Genomic DNA, 17749 nt, shown 5'->3' with positions numbered 1-17749 from the left:
AAGTAAGTACAGGCAATAGAAAAGTTAGCACCTTTTTTGCATTCCAGCATGTTCGTTGCCGTTGTTACTATCGTTCTTATCTGGACCGTTTCTTAATGCCCAGAGGCTCTAGTGTCTTATCCATACTGCAGTTTCAGAACACTTTCTAACAAGTAATCATTCCGACAATCATATGCTTTTGATTCTAATTGAAAAAGTAAAAAATGGGCGTGATTCTTTCAGGAAAGCACGCGAAGCCCATCTTATCCACAAAGTCCTCGTGCTTATGCCCCCAGGAGGCTCTGGGAGACGAGAATGTCAGCTTTTAGTGTCGTCACGCAACGCGTTGCGTGACGACACTAAAAACGGCTGTGTAGCAGACAACCGGTACTCAAGCAATAGATCGTGTTAATTACATTTGTTGCTCAGGCGTTATGTTGTGATCCCAGATGTTCTCGCTGCTTTTGACAATTAGCACCCTCATTTTAAGAGGTAGAATTTCTATTGCTTCTATTCAGTCTCGCTGAAGCATTACTTCCATGTTAGTAAGTGGTGTTACGGGTCGAAAGCGCAGATTTTCGGCGGCTTCAAATGGCGCTTTATCGATATCTTCACCTGGCTTTGATTTTGTTTGGAACTTGTGCTGGAAGCAATGAAGATATTTGCATGAAAGGGGACTGCAATGAATCGATAAGGAAGTGCAAAAAGTCTTTTGAAGAACAGAGTTCAGTTGAGGAAACTCCATATATGATTTCACCTGAAGATTTTTATTACAAGTTCATGGCTAAACACAAACCGATCGTTATTAGAAAGGCAGCAAGTAACTGGCCAGCGAGCGAGGTACATGACGGTATAAGCTATAAGTTTCTTTAATTTCGCAACTCTATGTCCTTTTTTTATTTACGTTTATAACATGACTTGAGAAACATAGCAATCTCTATTCCCCGACCATCAGAAGATTAGTCAGACAGTCACACTTCCTGGCCAATTTTAGTTAAATAACTTCTTATCTGAATTTATCATATGGCTGGTTCCATGAGCAGGCAAAACGAAGCGAAGCCTGTGTTCCGGTTGGCTACCAAAGCACATCTTGCCTGCTTAGGATTCCCAGTGTTGGTCCTGCAAGAAAAAATTTTCCTTTCTGGTCATATAATAAATCTTTTATCGACCAAGCTTGTTTTTCATGGTCAAGATGACTGGATATTGGCCTTTTCTTGCATTGTTGATATTGGCCTTGCTTTTATCTTGGTCCTTAAAAATTAAAAAAACCTAGCCATCCGGACCTCATCCTTGGTCAGTAAAGCATTTGTATTTCTTAATTTGAATTTCCATATAGGTGTGGACAGAACTGTACTTGATGCACGCAGTAAGTGAACGTACTCAGCTAGTGAGCCGATTAAAAGACTTCCCATTTGGTTTAAAAATGCATGTCATGATCAAAGATTTTTTGTGGAGGTCTCAACAAGAAGACTTGATGATGTTTAATCCACCATCATCGCAGATGCTTAATGACATTATTGCTCCTCTCTGTTTGAGATGTCACCAGTTTATGAATCAGATGAAAGTTTCTTACTGGTTGAGACAATACCAAAGGGAGGATACTACACCGTTATATTTCCATCCAGATGAGCAGATGCTTACAGTTTTGAATGGAAGTGTTCAAGTTACTCTGGTTTCTTCTTTATATTCAGAGAAACTCCCTGATGATGAAAATCAATTGTTCTTAATTTCCAGATCAAAGGAAGGTATTCAAATTATTTCTTTCTTTCTTTGTTTATAGCATTCAATGCAAGTTAATGCTAAAGGGAGCCCAGTGCTCTGAACCTGTAAAATCTAGGCTGCATAGCATATGATTTGTATGAAAAAACTAAGATTTTCAAGTCACCAGAGAACTACCCTGCTAGCTGAGGTTTGTCTCTTGCATGGCTTTTAACATTTACAAAGTCAAGAGATGAAATTGACTTTGTAAACGTTAATGTTAAAAGCCATACAAGAGAGGAACCTCTGCTCGCAGGGTACCAGAGGGCAACATTTGGGCAGCAGGGGTCACTGGGCACTGCTAGACCAAAGCCCTGATAATAATATTGTGTATAGAATTGCAATTTCTCAAAAAATGCATCTTTTTCTGATTTAAGGGACGTCATATTAGATATCTAATTCTAGTAATAACCACAGAAAGACCCAACTCTATCTCCTCTTGACTTACCTGCTTCACTGCCCTGTTTCGTTTTTCTGCAGAGCTGAAAATAACTCTCAGTCATTGGGCACCCAACTTAAATTTGCCCATGTCCAATAAAGCCCGGCTTTCAGTCAAACATGATCACCAGATAGATCAAAATGATTTAACTGATGTGTTTAATTTGAAATCAAACATTTTAGTTTTCCAAACACTGCATTTTGTTTCAGAGATTCAGTCAAGGTTATCATCACAAGGCATTCCCCACTTCACTGTTAACCTTCAAAAAGGCGACATGTTGTATATTCCTCAAATGTGGTGGCAGCTTCTCACATTACCAAGTGATCCTATCTTGTTTGTCCAGTTTTTGTGGCCTTCAAAAATGCAAACAAGTTCTGTTGTCCAATCATCATTTAAAACAAGGGGTAAGTCTGAACATGTTTGCAAATTTTTGGCCCATGGCGTGATTGGAAAAAATCCAAATCAAATTGTCACTAAGTGCTGTAGTCCAGAAAAGTGAATATGGTCAAACCTCTCCCCAAAAGCCAGATTGGATGGCCAAGTAGCCACTTTAAAGAGTGCTGTGAAGGAGAGCTGGGACAAATTTATTTTTTTTGGAGGGTGGAGGATACAACATTTTTCTTTTTAAAATGCTTGGTGTAGTACTTAAATACATACCCTAATAAATATACTTCCTAGTCAGTAAAACAGAAACCAAATGTCCAGAATAAAAATTTTAACAAAATAATGTGAAAAAGTGCAATACCATGTAAGTACATCAGATTGAAGGTATCTAGAAAGTGGAACAACATAAAAATTAGAAGATAGAAAAGCAAAACAATAAAATGGTTTTCTTTTTTTGTTATCTTTCCCATCATGTGTAGATAACCAACTTTCAAGCATTCAAAAAGCAATAAAAAGCCTACTGAGAAGATATGAAGAGAGATTCTTAGGCACCAATGTGCCATCACTATTTTGCCCACATCAAGACATGAGGATGAGCAATTTTACCTTTGAGACTGGAAAGATGAGTGATGAGGAATATCAGTTTTTCCACAATGGCCCTGATTTTACTGAGGTAATACCGTATTTCCTCTACTCGCTTAAAGGAACACTTAGAGTTGGACCCTGCCTCTCTTTAATCCTTTCAGTTGACTCTCTCTAAGTTGGACGTCTCCCTCAGATGGATCGACACACACAGTGATTTTGATACCTCTGTGTCCTGTCTCCCTGACATGAAAGATGCAAAATAATTCATGGCATGTGTCCCAGAGGATGCAAAGATCGATCGATCTACCTATGTGAACATGTGTTTTTGTAGAAATATCCTGTTCTTGTAATGTAGAGGTTATTATGGCTGTTGTTTAACAATGCATATTTCTTTTAACCTTTGTTGTGCTTTAAAATAAAAGGACTATATTTCAACTTCAGTTTACTGTAATACATTGTTTTGGAGTCTGTCTTCAGATTAACTGTCTGGTTAGATAAAGGCCTTTAGAAGCATTTTCAATGTCAGACTCATTGTTTTCCAACTGGTACTCATCGGTTATGGACTGGAACTCATGATTTTTCACAAGAGGTGTCCCAGGACTCACCATTAGTATTTGTAACGAAATCACTGCACATAATCTTGGCCCCAAAGGTGTCTATCTTAGAGAGAGTTGATTGTATAACTGTAGGTGTTTTTTCCTGTGCTTTTGGGTTGATTACAATATAATTATTAAAGGCAGAGGTATTTTATAACAAAATGACTTAGAGCATTAATAAATACATGTAATGTATTGTCATTACAAATTCCTACTGGTTGGAGACAAACCAGTTGGCTGTTTACAGAGGCTGTGTAAGGGTAAAATTCCGCCAAGTGACGTGGCCTTGAAACAGCGACATAGGACGGCAGATAAGGTGACAAGTGACACCAAGATGGGTTGAAACTGCGACAGTGACATAGAAAAGTGTGAATACAATAGTAAAATACCACACAGCAACATGGCTTCCTCCTCAATATGTGAAATGACAGGTTTTGAGATTCAGACTAGGACATACGTAACCCCCCTTAGTGGGCCTCTTAACAGGTCTTAACAGGTTATGTGCCCTACAGCAAATCCTGCTTTTCCTTACATTTTTCAAACACTATCAGAAGGGCTGAATGTTTAAATTTGTATTTTTTCTCATTTTTTTTCAGACAGAGCCTTGTAATTTTGATGAACTAAACAAGCAAAGTCCATGCCATTTTCCTACATGCTACGAAGATGCTGAAAGTACTGAGTGCATACGATACATTCTAGATTATTGCAATCAATGGGAAGATCGTGGCTGTGTCATTGAGTTGCCTCAGCTGTTAAACAAGGTTGACGAGCATAGAATGGAAGAGATCACAACCTTGAAATCACCGTATCAATAATAAATCACCTTAGTTAATTCTTGTGTCATTTTTTTCTCTTGAACACCCACAGATAGTAAATTCTCTTAATGCTGCAGAGATAATCTATTTTTGTTTTGCATTTTCTGTTTTGGACTTAAGATCCATATTTTGTGATGTCCCATTTTTTTCACAATTATACTTAATGTGAGGATTATGGGAAGCACTACTTATAAGGTGACATAAACAGTTGGTTTGGTCATTCAGTAAAAATCAATCAATTCTCTTTATTTACAGTGGTCAAACATGGTTCAGCCGATAATTTACAACACAACTTTACTTTCCAAATATCAGCGGTGGTATAAGGCTATACTTTAAGTCCATAGGTTGTTGTATTTACTTTAGGCAGCTCCAAGATGTACTTTCCTTTAAGATAATAATATTAGTTTATCATGTTTATGAATTTCTCTCTTTAAAGCACTGTCTATCAACTTTCGAGACAAAGTTTAAGAATCTTAATGATGTCATCCTGGTATTTTGGATGAAGTTGACTCCTAGGGACCTGCAAAAACCATATTTTTAAGATGGGTAAATAATAATAAAGATGTATATGAAATTGCAAAAGAGATTCTTTCCATATTCTGTGTTGTACTAGAAAATATCCATACCTCTTCTGAGAGATTTTTTCTGAGACCCCCCACCCTCTGGAAATTCCAGTTAAGGGTTATAAATTTCATTAACTTGTTTAGTTCTTGAGACCCACTCCTTCACCCAAGGAATTTCCATTTTCCTTTCGGGGGAAGAAGTATGAAGATTTTCTGGAACTAAACTGTGAATGATTAAATTTTGGTGAAATCCCTCAGCACCACTTTTGCACACTTTCACTGTTCTTGTTCATCTTACGAAATGAAATTCTGACTTTTTTTGTTCAAAGATGGTTTAGGTCACATGTGGGAGTTAAAGGATTAAATTCAGCACTGTTGCTTCTCCCCCGGCTCATTTTCATCAGTTGAGCAAGAGCAAGGGAACCGGGGGCGGGGGGGGGGGGGGGGGGGGGGGGTTAGCTCCAAACTACCAACCATTCTCTATATTTCTTACTTCCTCACAAAGATATCCTTGTTCGCTCATTGTCTTGACAAAAACTTTTTCTCCGCCACGATTCCTTCCCATTGATATGAAAATCTTTGACTTCTTGTGGGTTAACCTTGGAATACATTGAGCTAATAACTTTGAGTCTGTTGGCGAGTAAAGAACTTCTGCAGCTAACACTAAATCAAACAAGCCATCAACTGTCAATTCCGATGTGCTGTTACCCCAAGAATATTCCATGACCTTGATCTTACTGCGGCACACTTCAGAGATATTCGTAGCCACGTTGTGTTCAAGAGTTTCAATACAACACTGCTGATCTGTTAGTACCGACATCTTAACACCCAACAAACAAAGATAAATTCCAACCAGACCACAACCAGCGCCCAATTCAAGGACCTTGCATTTCTGAAGGTAATTTACAGGAAAGATTTCTCGACTGTCGAACATCTTAGCAAGAGCAATGCTTCCGTCCCAAACCGTTGTCCCTAAAGCTGCATAACTTTGCTCGAGTTTCAGGGTCAATTTTTTTGAAAACCCTTGATTTTTGCCATCAACTCTACGAGCGTCATGATCATCGTCGATCTCCAGTTCAAATGGCTTTTCAAAGCGCTGTTTCTCGGGTTTATATTCCTGCCTTAACCACATAATTCTTTCCGGCATGCAGAAACTGCAGAAACTACCAGGCACAGTATGGGCTGTGTAACCGAGCCAAAAATTTGCGTGCGCGTAAGTCACGTTTCGCGTGAGAAGTGAGATTTTTTAGACTTTGAAAAATTCTGTTTTTTTTAGCCGTAAAGGTTTCTTTTTTCTCTACAAAGCCATTACGCATTCTTTCTAGCCTTATTTTGACCATTTCTAACTAGAGAAAAAAAATGTCATTTTTTGACAAAAAGCATGGGTTAACCCCTTTGGAAAAGGGGATTTTTTGGACTTTGAAAAATTCTGTTTTTTTATAGTTGAAACAGGTTTCTTTTCTCTCTGCAAAGTCGCTAAGCATTATATTTAGTCTTATTATGACCAAATGTAAATAAAGAAGAATTTGGCATTTTTTGATCTAAAGCCTGGATTAAATAGCCTGAAATTCATCCGATTGCTTCGAGTCGTTTTCTCCTCTCAACAACTGAGGGAGTAATAACGACTCGAAGTAATCGGATGAAATTCAGGCTATGAATTAAACCGTTTGGAAAAAAATGCGATTTTTTGGGCTTTGAAAAATTCTGTTTTTTATAGTAAAAAGAGGTTTCTTTTTTCTCTGCGAAGTCACCGAGCAATATTTCTAGTCTTTTTTTATCAATTGTAAATTGAGCATGAGTTAACACTTTGGAAAAATGCGATTTTCTAGACTTTGAAAAATTCTGTTTCGTAAGTTTTCTAGGCTTATTTTGATCAAATTTAAATAAAGAAAAAAATTGGCATTTTTTGGCCAAAAGCATGGCTTAACCCCTTCGAAAAAAAAGCGATTTTTTGGACTCTGAAGAATCCTGTTTTTTTTATTAAAAAGGTCAAAAAGGGTTTCTTAATTTTTCATTGCAAACTCAGAAAGCATTATTTCTAGTCTTATTTTGATCAAATCTAAATAAAGAAAAGAAGGCATTTTTTGACCAAAAGCATGAGTTAACCACTTTGAAAAAGCGGAGTTTTTGGACTTTGAAAAATTCTGTTTTTTTATAGTCAAAACAGGTATCTTTTCTCTCTGCAAAGTCGCTAAGCATTATTTCTAGTCTTATTATGACCAAATCTAAATAAAGAAGAATTTGGCATTTTTTGATTTAAAGCCTGGATTATACCATTTGGGAAAAATGCGATTTTCTGGATTTTGAAAAATCCTGTTTTTTAAGGTCAAAAAGGTTTCGTTTTTCTCTGCAAAGTCACTAAGCATTATTTCTAGGCTTATTTTGATCAAATTTAAATAAAGAAAAAATTGGCATTATTTGGCCAAAAGCATGGGTTAACACCTTTGGAAAAGTGCGATTTGTTAGACTTTGAAAAATTCTTTGTTTTTTTTAAAGGCGAAAAAGGTTTCTTTTTTCTCTGAGAAGTCATTAAGCATTATTTCTAGTCTTCTTTTGACCAAATCTAACTAGGGAAAAAAATGTCATTTTTTGACCAAAAGTATGGGTTAACCCCTTTGGAAAAGTAGAGTTTTTGGACTTTGAAAAATTCTTTGTTTTTTTTAAAGGCGAAAAAGGTTTCTTTTTTCTCTGAGAAGTCGTTAAGCGTTATTTCTAGACTTATTTTGACCAAATCTAAATAAACGAAAAATTGGCATTTTTTTTACTAAAAGCATGGGTTAATCCCTTTCAAAAAGTGCGATTTTGTGGACTTTGAAAAAATTTTAAGGTCAAAATAGGTTTTTTTTGGCTACAAAGTCACCAAGCATTATTTCTAGTCATATTTTCATCAAATGTAAATAAAGAAAAAAAGGCATTTTTTGACCAAAATCATGGGTTAACCACTTTGAAAAAGCGATGTTGGTGGGCTTTGAAAAATTGTTTTTTGTAGTCAAAAAGGTTTCTTTTTCCTGTGCAAAGTCACTAAGCATTATTTTAAGTCTAATTCTCACTAAATCTACATAAACAAAAAAACTGGCATTTTTTGACCAAAGCACGGGTTAACCCCTTTGGAAAAAGTGATTTTTGGGACTCTGGGAAATTTTGTTATTATAGTCAAAAAAGGTTTCCTTTTTCTCTACACAGGCATTAAGTATTATTTCTAGTCTTGTTTCGGACCAAAAGCATGGGTTAACCCCTTTGGAAAAATACGAATTTTTAGACTTTTGAAAATTGTGCTTTTTATTGCCCAAAAATGTTTTTTTTTCCTCCGCAAAGTCTTTAAGCATTATTTTTAGTCTTAGTTTGACCAAATCTAAATGAAGAAGAAATTGGCATTTTTTGCTCAAAAACATGGGTTAACCCCTTTGAAAAAATGCGAATTTTTGGACTTTGAAAAAAAAAATTTTATGAAAGGTTTCTTTCTTCTCTACTCAGTCATTAAGTAAAACTATTACTAGTCTTATTTTGACCGAAAAGAAATAAAGAAAAAATTGTTTTTATCAACCTATGATTTTGGTCAAAAATTTGGCTTTCTTTAGACGTTGTTTTTCTTTTCAATAGATCAAGATATATCGTATATATATTCTTCTCAATAGATCAAGATATATTGTTTGATAGATCTTTTCAATAGATCAAGATATATATCGTTTGATTATGTTCGAGGTAGAAAACAAGGCTTTTTTTTAGACAAAAAAGAGATTTTTACATAGTTGAAAAATTTGCATTTTTCCAAAGGGGTTTACCTATGATTTTAGTCATAAATTTGGCTTTTTTCAAATGTTGTTTTTCTTTTCAAAAGGTCAAGATATTGATTATGTTCTAGACAGAAAACAATGCTTTTTACACAAAAAGAGATTTTTACATAGTTGAAAACTTTGCATTTTTCCAAAGGAGATAACCCATGATTTTGGTTAAGAATGGCATTCTCTTCAAAAGTTATTTTTCTCAACGAAACTGCAACTTATATTGTTCAAGATAGAAAACAGGACTTTTTAGACTACTAAAAGTCATTTGCACATTGTGGAAAAGTTTGCATTTTTCCGAAGGGGTTACCCCATGATTTTGGTCAAAAAGTGGTATTTTCTTCAAAAAATATATTTCTTTTCAAAAAGGCCAATATATATTGTTTGATTATTTTCTAGATAAAAGAGAACGCTTTTTACAGTATAAAATGTCATTTTTAGATAGTCGAAAAATTTGCATTTTTCCAAAGGGATTAACCGGCATGCTTTCAATCAAAACATATATTTTTTTTCTTTAATTGTTTTCGGTAAAAAAAAGACTAGAAGTAACGTTTAATAATGTTATAGATAGAAAAGAAACCTTTTTTGGCCATGCAAAATTCAGTCTTTTAAAGTCCCAAAAACTGCATTTTTCCGAAGGGGTTAACCCATGCTTTTGGTCAAAAATGAATTTTTTTTCTTTTTTTGTTTTCGGTCAAAATATCACTAAAAAAAAATATGACTAGAGACAATGTTCTAGATAAAAAAGAAACCGTTTTTGGCGATAAAAAAATTTAATCTTTCAAAGTCCCCAAAATCGCATTTTTCGAAAGAGGTTAACCCATGTTTTTAGTCAGAAAATGTAATTTTTTTGTTGTTGTTTTCGGTCAAAATAAGACTTGAAATAATGTTTAATAATATTTTAGATAGAAAAGAAACCTTTTTAGTCATTTAAAATTGCAATCTTTTAAAGTCCCAAAAACCGTATTTTTCTAAGGGAGTTAACCCATGCTTTTTGCGGAAAAATGTAATTTTTTTCTTTATTTATATTCGGTCAAAATAAGACAGAAAGGAAATAAAGAAAAAAAAATCATTTTTTAGCTGTTTGGGACTTTGAAAGATGGAATTTTTTTCGCCAAAAAAGGTTTCTATTCTATCTAGAACATTATTAAACATTATTTCTAGTCTTATTGTGACCGAGAACAAATAGAGAAAAAAATTGCTTTTTTCACCAAAACAAGGGTTAACGCCTTTGGAAAAATGCTTATTTCTGGACTTAAAAAACATTTATTTTTTTATTGCAAAAAGTGTTCCTTTTTCATCTAAAACATAATCAAAAACGCTTTTTTGTAATCAAGATCATCATCAAACACCATTTCTTGTCGTATTTTTAGTAGGAAGAAATAACGAAAAATTCAAATTCTCTTACAAGAACTATATGTTTACGCCTTTGGAAATATGGGATTTTTCAGACATAAAAAATTGTCTCGCTTATAGTCTAAAAAGTTATTTTTTATCTAGAGCACCACCAAGCACCATTTCGTCGTCGTATTTTTGACCAAAAAAAATTAAGAAAAAATTTGATTTTTGGATCAAAATCATTGGTTAACCCTTTGGAAAAACATAACTTTTTATGCTTTGAAAAATTGTTTTCGTAGTCTAAAGTTCTTATAGAAATTTAGAACGTCATTAAACACTATTTCGCTTGGTATTTTAGGCCTTCCCCACTGCGGACCTCGGTTTGCGCGACATGTTGCCAGTGTTTAAAGTAATTGTCTAGGTCGTCCCTCCATCTCATTATTGGTCTTAATTCCTCGGTTTCGCAGTAGACCTGCACTGTTCTAAACCTCTTATTTTACTGGTCCCCTTTAATCTGCACTTCCATTGTTTTCAGGGATGGGAGCATTGTTTTGTGACAATCCCTATTGTTTTCCCAGCTAATCAAAAACAATCTTTAAAATAGGTGCGGGATCGCTCCAGTTTCGTGTATGTCCCCGGGTGCGTCCCGAACGTAATGCAGCCCAATAACATTTGAGTTTGATTATCATTTCCATGAAATCTCGTACTTTTTTTTTTTTGGCTCGGATGTATTTGGATGTATTGGGCTGTTTGATGATGTCGCCATGTGATGTTTGGTATGATTCTCGCACGCACTCTCTGCAAAGTTCTGAGTTTAAAGGTTTGTTGTGTCGTAGGATTACACGTCACACATGCATAGGTGACTGTTGGTAAGATCCATTGAACGTAAACCTGATGTTTGAGAACGATTGGAATGTAAATGAAGATTGCTCTCGCTCGAGAACGTGTGTATTTGTAGTAGACAACAAATGTATGTTTTGGTTCAAATTTATCCTTGGTTTCACTCATTATCATACATGACCACTGATACCAAAAAACAAAGGAAAGTAGAATTTAAACCAAGGATAAAATTGAACCAAAACATAAACACGAACGAAAAAAAACATTTTTAATTTCAATTTTCTAAAGTAATGTACAAGTTCCAACTGTCAAATAATGGTTATTTTACATTTTGACAATACTACACAACAGAGGACTTAGTGTCTAAGGAAAGGAGGGCTTGGACAAAACCATCTCTGCGAAGTACATACAGCAATTCGTTATCTGCGACGACCTATGTATAAGTCAAGTATTCAAAGGCGTAACCCTGCTTGGACGTGTACAACATTGCAATTCTAAAGCTGATCTTGGTTTAGCTAAAAAACGAAGCAAGACTCTCGGAAATCTGGCAGAGCTGAGCTACCGCTTACAACTGAAATAAAAGCAGTCAGACGGAGGCCAGAAAAAAACCTGCCCATAAAACCCCGAGGGGAAAAAAAGCGGACAGGAAATCTGGGTAGGAACCAAGGCTCAAGCTCCAAAGTCCTTCCTACGGGACTTTTAGAACAACCCATGATAAGCGCTTTCACCTTTTATTATCCTCTATTTAACGAAATGTTTTCTGTAAAAGTGACTTAATCTTGATCGTATATCTGCTGAAGATACGGTTGTAAAGAGGACATAGATGCCAGCAGCATTTCAGTCTGTTCCACATTCAGTGCTCAGTGTTCTTACAATCCACTATTTTTCCACGGAACAACAATTCAGATTTCCGCTTCTCTGTAAGGCGCTATACTTTATTGGGGCTCTAGGTTCTCTTTCTCTGTAAAGCGGTTAATTATGAGAAAGAAAGTTAAAATTCTTCATTAATTTATCAGATGTTAAGAATGTAAATTGCTGGATATAAGCAACCAATATTAACGGCAGTTATTGCTAGTTGGCATCGGCTTTGTAGTAAACGTTTATCTTAACATGAAACAGAATTCTCAACTACAATACAGTACGATTATGTAGGGATAACTTGGACCCAAGGTATCAAATGAGTCCCAGCGTGGGCTGGAATGGGCATTTCAAAGGGCTGTTTTTAGTTGAAATTGAGTTCAAAAGGCTCCATCAGAATTTGGTCTACAGGGCCGCTAAAGTGATACTTCAGTGTAAGTAATCTTTTTACCTCCTTCTTTTCAATTTATGAGGAGAGGATTACAGTTAAACGCCTTGTTTGTATTATACGTGAGCACTTTTCCATGAAAATCTCATTAAAATGTCATTTGATTTTAAGAGTAAATCGATCACCCTGAATTTCTTGGAACAACGAGACTTTTTGGGTAAATATTACAATATTTGTAATCAATAAAAGTTTAAAGGGCAAATGTTAAAAATATGGGAATTAATAGACAAAGACCAGACTGTCAGCCACCACAACAAGGTGGCCCTGAGCCAACTAACGGACTACCTGATTTATGTGCATACCCTCTTTTACCCTTCTTTCCTTAACCCTCAATTCAACGCTAATTCCCCAAAAATTCAACTGTAATCCCCCCTTAATTACTGCACTCCTCTCAAATGATCTCTCTTCTCCATGGTCTTTCTCCTTCAACAGTGGCGGGTAAAAAGACCTCTCCTTTTGACGTAAATTTTATTGACTAAGCTTTTCCCGCTCGATTTTGTTAGCGAAACACTCATAAACTTATTTCGCTTCAGTGTTGCCGATGTTTTATCCATGATCTTCTTGTCCAGTGTTACTAATCTTCCTCTTCCACTTTCTTAGTCTGGTTCTTTCGCTTTGGCATATCCTCATAAAACAAGGACGAATTATAAATTAGCTTTTACAACTCTGTAGACTGCCCCTTAGTCTCACATCTAAACCGAAAATGACATAAGGTTTAATTTAAGAGTAATCAAAAACAATATTTTGAGCCTCAAATTGGGCGAAAAATAAGAATATTCACCCTGAGCCAGAAAACGACAAAATTCTTAGAAAAAAAGAGTGCACTCGTTATGAATCAAAACTTAATAAGACCAAATTAACCCTCTTTTGTTAACTACGATACAAAACTCTATCAATAAAAAAAGTATCAGCGAAAACGGATTTTGAGCTGTGTCCGCGATTTTGGGATTATCTCGCATTCTTACTGACGTTGACTCTTATAACTCGGTAGGCTGCTTATTCTCATACCTAAGATAGCAATTGAACGCTAACAAGCACAATTCATCCGATTAGTTGTACTGTCAATAATATAATCATCTGAATCATACAGTGAACTATGTTGAAAAAATGAAAATTCGGAGGTAAGAATTAATGACAGTTTTTCTAATGTTATTTGATACATCTCAACACTTTCATGGTAGCAGCCTTTTTCAATAGCTGTTATGGTACACTCGTAGAAGCGTAAATTTGTAACATAAGCAAAGTAGCTTGACATCATTGTAAACAAGGCCAGGAAAACAAGTGTAAACATACTTTCTCATAGTTACAGCAGGTACCTCATCCGTGAGGCACTTTTTACTGGGGTCTGTTGGTTTGGAGCTCTCGCCCTGTTTCCACTGTAAAAAGTATAAAAGTATTTGAAAATAAATTGAGAGAAAAATTAATCAGTTTGATTAATCATCTCTGCTTAAATTGAAAACAGGTTAATTTAACTTAATTTTATAACCCTAAGCTTGGCTTGCTGTGTAAATAAGGATAGCTGACGTGTATCACATATCCACCAAGCCGTTTACTCATTAAAAACTTTCGCTTATAAACAAGTTTACAACAAAAACTAGGGGCTTATTCATAAAACGTAAACACGACTACAGCCCAGCAAACAAGAATGTACAAACGGCCTAAAATTACATATTAAAATTAAGTCAAATAAGTGGATTTTTCCTGGAGATAAAGCAAGTTTAAGGTAGCAAAAACTTACCAGTTCATCCATGTCTAGTAGTACCGCATTATAACACGGGTAGACTTCATATGCAGGGCAACGATAAATTCAAAATGGCAACACTCGTACCTGTTAGAAAACAGGGACAGAAATCGTTGTTCTGAATACTTGTATAAACAAAAGAGAAATAGTAAAAATAGAAACAATCCTTGATGTGCGTACACCTGGAAAAAATACTAAACTGAAGGAGATTTTCCAAATCAAACATTTCTTTACAATTTCTTTAAAAGCTAAAAATAATTTAAGGTTGAGGCGTTACGACTACACTCTTTCCTTTTTACCAGAATATATTTCATAAAATATCGCTACTGAAATCTGAGGCTGAGATTTTCAACAGGATTTATTAGTTTGTGTTGAAGATCGGTTAATAAAATACACCACTTATCTGATATAATTGACCCTTTCTCTAAACAAAAAAAAAAAAATAGCAAGCACACTTCAAAAAAATGCACCGTTAACAAAGTCAAATCTTCAATGCTAATAACAGTTCGATAAAAGGTACATCATCATGAACCAGAAATGGCATAAGCTTCAGTTTAAGAGTAATACAAAAATATTTCGAGCCCAGTTATTCAGATAAAATGATGGATAAAAATCTGTTGAAAGTCAACGAACACGAAAGAACGTCCAAAAAAACATCTTATCATAAATGGCCTATTATAAAAAGCAAGCCGTTGCTAAGGGGAATCGTGATAGTATATATTATAAAAGACCTTTCTAAAAAAGAAATTCATTACGTAATGTACTCATACCAGCCAAACTATAAAACTCGAAGATACAACTGTTCAACCAAAAGCAGACGTCTGTGGTCAGTCAGCATTCAGGATTCCAAATCTCCCCCTAATAATTTTAGCTCCAATTATGCACATCTTCGCTTTGACCTGGAAAGACTGAATAAAAGTCAAAGCCTACAAAGCCCAGTGTTGTGGCCGATCTAAAACAACAACACTATTGACGATGAAGGAAAAAGGTTAGAAATCTTAGAATAACATGTGCTCAACCATCAACTGTAGAAATAAAAAGAAACTAGAAAGTTAGAATACGTTTTTGCTTTCAAAAGAATCTCAATGGGAGGGGTATCTTATGGTTATTATATCTGCAGTATGAGTTTCCAATTTGAAAAGTACCAAAATTGGAGTGGTATCCCTATCCCTATTTCCCAAACAAACCAGGATTCCCATTGTCCACGTTAATAATTTTGCATTGGTATCCCTACGTTTCTCTGTTCCCTGATTTCTTGTGTAAATTCGGATCAATTGAATGTCAGCGGTTTACGCAAAATGCGTCTCAACGCCTATACACCCCGTTGAATTTCCACAAAAAATCAGTTCCCAAACAAACCAGGATTCCCGTTGTCCACGTTAATAATTTTGGATTGGTATCCCTACGTTTCTCTGTTCCCTGATTTCTTGTGTAAATTCGGATCAATTGAGTGTCAGCGGTTTACACAAAATGCGTCTCAACGCCTATACACCCCGTCGAATTTCCACAAAAAATCAGTTCCCAAACAAACCAGGATTCCCGTTGTCCACGTTAATAATTTTGGATTGGTATCCCTACGTTTCTCTGTTCCCTGATTTCTTGTGTAAATTCGGATCAATTGAGTGTCAGCGGTTTACACAAAATGCGTCTCAACGCCTATACACCCCGTCGAATTTCCACAACAAATCAGTTCCCAAACAAACCAGGATTCCCGTTGTCCACGTTAATAATTTTGCATTGGTATCCCTACGTTTCTCTGTTCCCTGACTTCTTGTGTAAATTCGGTTTGAGTGTCAGCGGTTTACGCAAAATGCGTCTCAACGCCTATACACCCCGTCGAATTTCCACAAAAAATCAGTTCCCAAGCAAACCAGGATTCCAGTTGTCAGCTAGTTGTCCGCTTTGATAATTTTAGATCGGAGTAATGTGGACCTCCTTCTCTTGTCCGCGTTGATAATTTTAGATTGGGGTAACCTTGATCTTCTCTATAATAGGAAGAGATTAAAGATAAAAAGGCCAGAAATCTAGGAAGCTGAAGAATCAAAGCACTCAGTCACTTGTTGATGCCGAGAGTGAAATTCCTGCTAAGAACTTCCAGGAACAGAGGCTTTGATATCAATTCCCGCAGTTTGGCAGCGACAGGAACTCTGAAATAATAACGAAAAGTTGAAATACACTTTGCACATGAAGTGGTGTTTTTTTTATTAAAATAAACGCTAATCGGGGGTTTAAAGGATTTTTTGTAGCAGTCGATGATTTTTCACTCAGGAGATAACTGTCTGTTGCATCATTTGCTACACAGTACTAACAATGTACGTGGCAGATAATACAAAGGTCAGTATTACGTATGTACGTTTACTTTATTATACATTCTACCCTCTACGCGATCTGCCAGACAAATTACCCACGACTTTCTCCACGCGGGGTTCACGGCACAATCACTAGTCTAGAGCAACAGCAGATCCAACTTGGAGATCGTCCGTGGGTGCGAATCATGCCGAGGTCAAAACACTTTCTCTTGCCTCGTGTGATCCTAAAATTCCTTTTACTTGGCGTAACGCTTATTGGGGCTTATGGGTTGAACTTACCAGAAGTCGGAAAGTTATTAGTTCCTTCCATCCCTGTCAAGCTTTCTCATGTGGACATCTCGGGTGAAATCTGATACAACTTTCAACTGGACATGTATCATTTCCCTTTCCCAGCATTTTGTTCCTACAAAAAAAGACAAAGATGAATAACACGAACCGTCGTTATTCTGGAGAAACAATGGTTACAAAAATCGAGGCGAGGCTTGCTTCGCTCGCCTAAATAGGAGTGTTCTAAGCCTTCTTGTGACAGGTTCTAACTAAAATGAAGTAATGAAACTTCACGTGGTGTTTAGTTTGAATGTAACTGGTTGTTATGTAGGTGATTTTTTTGGTAGTTGGTAGTATAAGGTGTCACCTGTATGGTTAATCATTAGGTAAGGACGTTGTTGAGACCTTGCATTGTTACGTACCTCTTCAGCTGATTAAGGCAAGCTTGCAGTTCAGGTCTTCCTGCCCCCGGGTGGCCTCTGTCGATTACAATAAGCGCTTCATGTTCAACTTGCCATATACAGACATTTTTTCTGGAAAATTAAATGTGTTTCATTACCATCAGACTGTAACTTCTACTTAGTATTATGTTACAAATTCTGAATAACTATAGTAATTAAAGACATTGTTTTTAAGGCAACTGAGGTTTCTGAATTGCATTTGTTCAGTTTATCAAGGGAATTACTGTAGCTGACTGATTTGTTGCTAATGATAATAATAGAGTATTGTTTGAAAGTTGCAATTGAAATCCACTTGTCCAGTGGGCAAGTAAATTCAAAATTTACTTAAATATAATATTTATTACTGGCAATAATTATAAGGTAAAATAATATCTTTTCACCTGTACAAAATCATTATAATGGTTCAAGCTAACTTTAAGTTGTTGTCTATTATAAGACATACATGTAGAAAATAACAAAGTGTGTACAGCTGTAAGGTTAATAACGTGTAGTACTTAAATAGTGTGCAGATACATGTAAACAGTAAGTACTGTATTTGCCCAATAAAGCACATGTATGGGTGATCAGAGGAGTACCACAAGAAAGC

The 17749-nt window shown here is 35.8% G+C and overlaps 2 protein-coding genes across 2 annotated transcripts; one reads left to right on the top strand and one right to left on the bottom strand.

Annotated features, from left to right (window-relative positions):
• Window positions 1-360: 360 nt before the first annotated feature.
• LOC140924906 (uncharacterized) lies at window positions 361-5138 on the top strand. Its single transcript, XM_073374896.1, has 5 exons — window positions 361-819; window positions 1316-1724; window positions 2386-2580; window positions 3040-3233; window positions 4338-5138. Exons 1-5 carry the CDS (start codon window positions 571-573, stop codon window positions 4554-4556), a joined length of 1266 nt encoding a protein of 421 aa, XP_073230997.1. The 5' UTR covers window positions 361-570; the 3' UTR covers window positions 4557-5138.
• Window positions 4777-6277, bottom strand: LOC140924907 (protein N-lysine methyltransferase METTL21A-like). Its single transcript, XM_073374897.1, has 2 exons — window positions 5613-6277; window positions 4777-5076 (listed from the first exon to the last, which is right to left on the bottom strand). The coding sequence occupies exons 1-2, from the start codon at window positions 6264-6266 to the stop codon at window positions 5002-5004; spliced, it is 729 nt and encodes a 242-aa protein (XP_073230998.1). The 5' UTR covers window positions 6267-6277; the 3' UTR covers window positions 4777-5001.
• Between the last annotated feature and the right edge of the window lie 11472 nt (window positions 6278-17749).

The sequence above is a fragment of the Porites lutea genome, chromosome 14 (assembly GCF_958299795.1).
Source record: "Porites lutea chromosome 14, jaPorLute2.1, whole genome shotgun sequence".
NCBI classification, from domain to species: Eukaryota; Metazoa; Cnidaria; class Anthozoa; order Scleractinia; family Poritidae; genus Porites; species Porites lutea.
The sequence above is the reverse complement of the archived record's forward strand: the minus strand, read 5'-3'. Positions and strand labels throughout refer to the sequence as shown.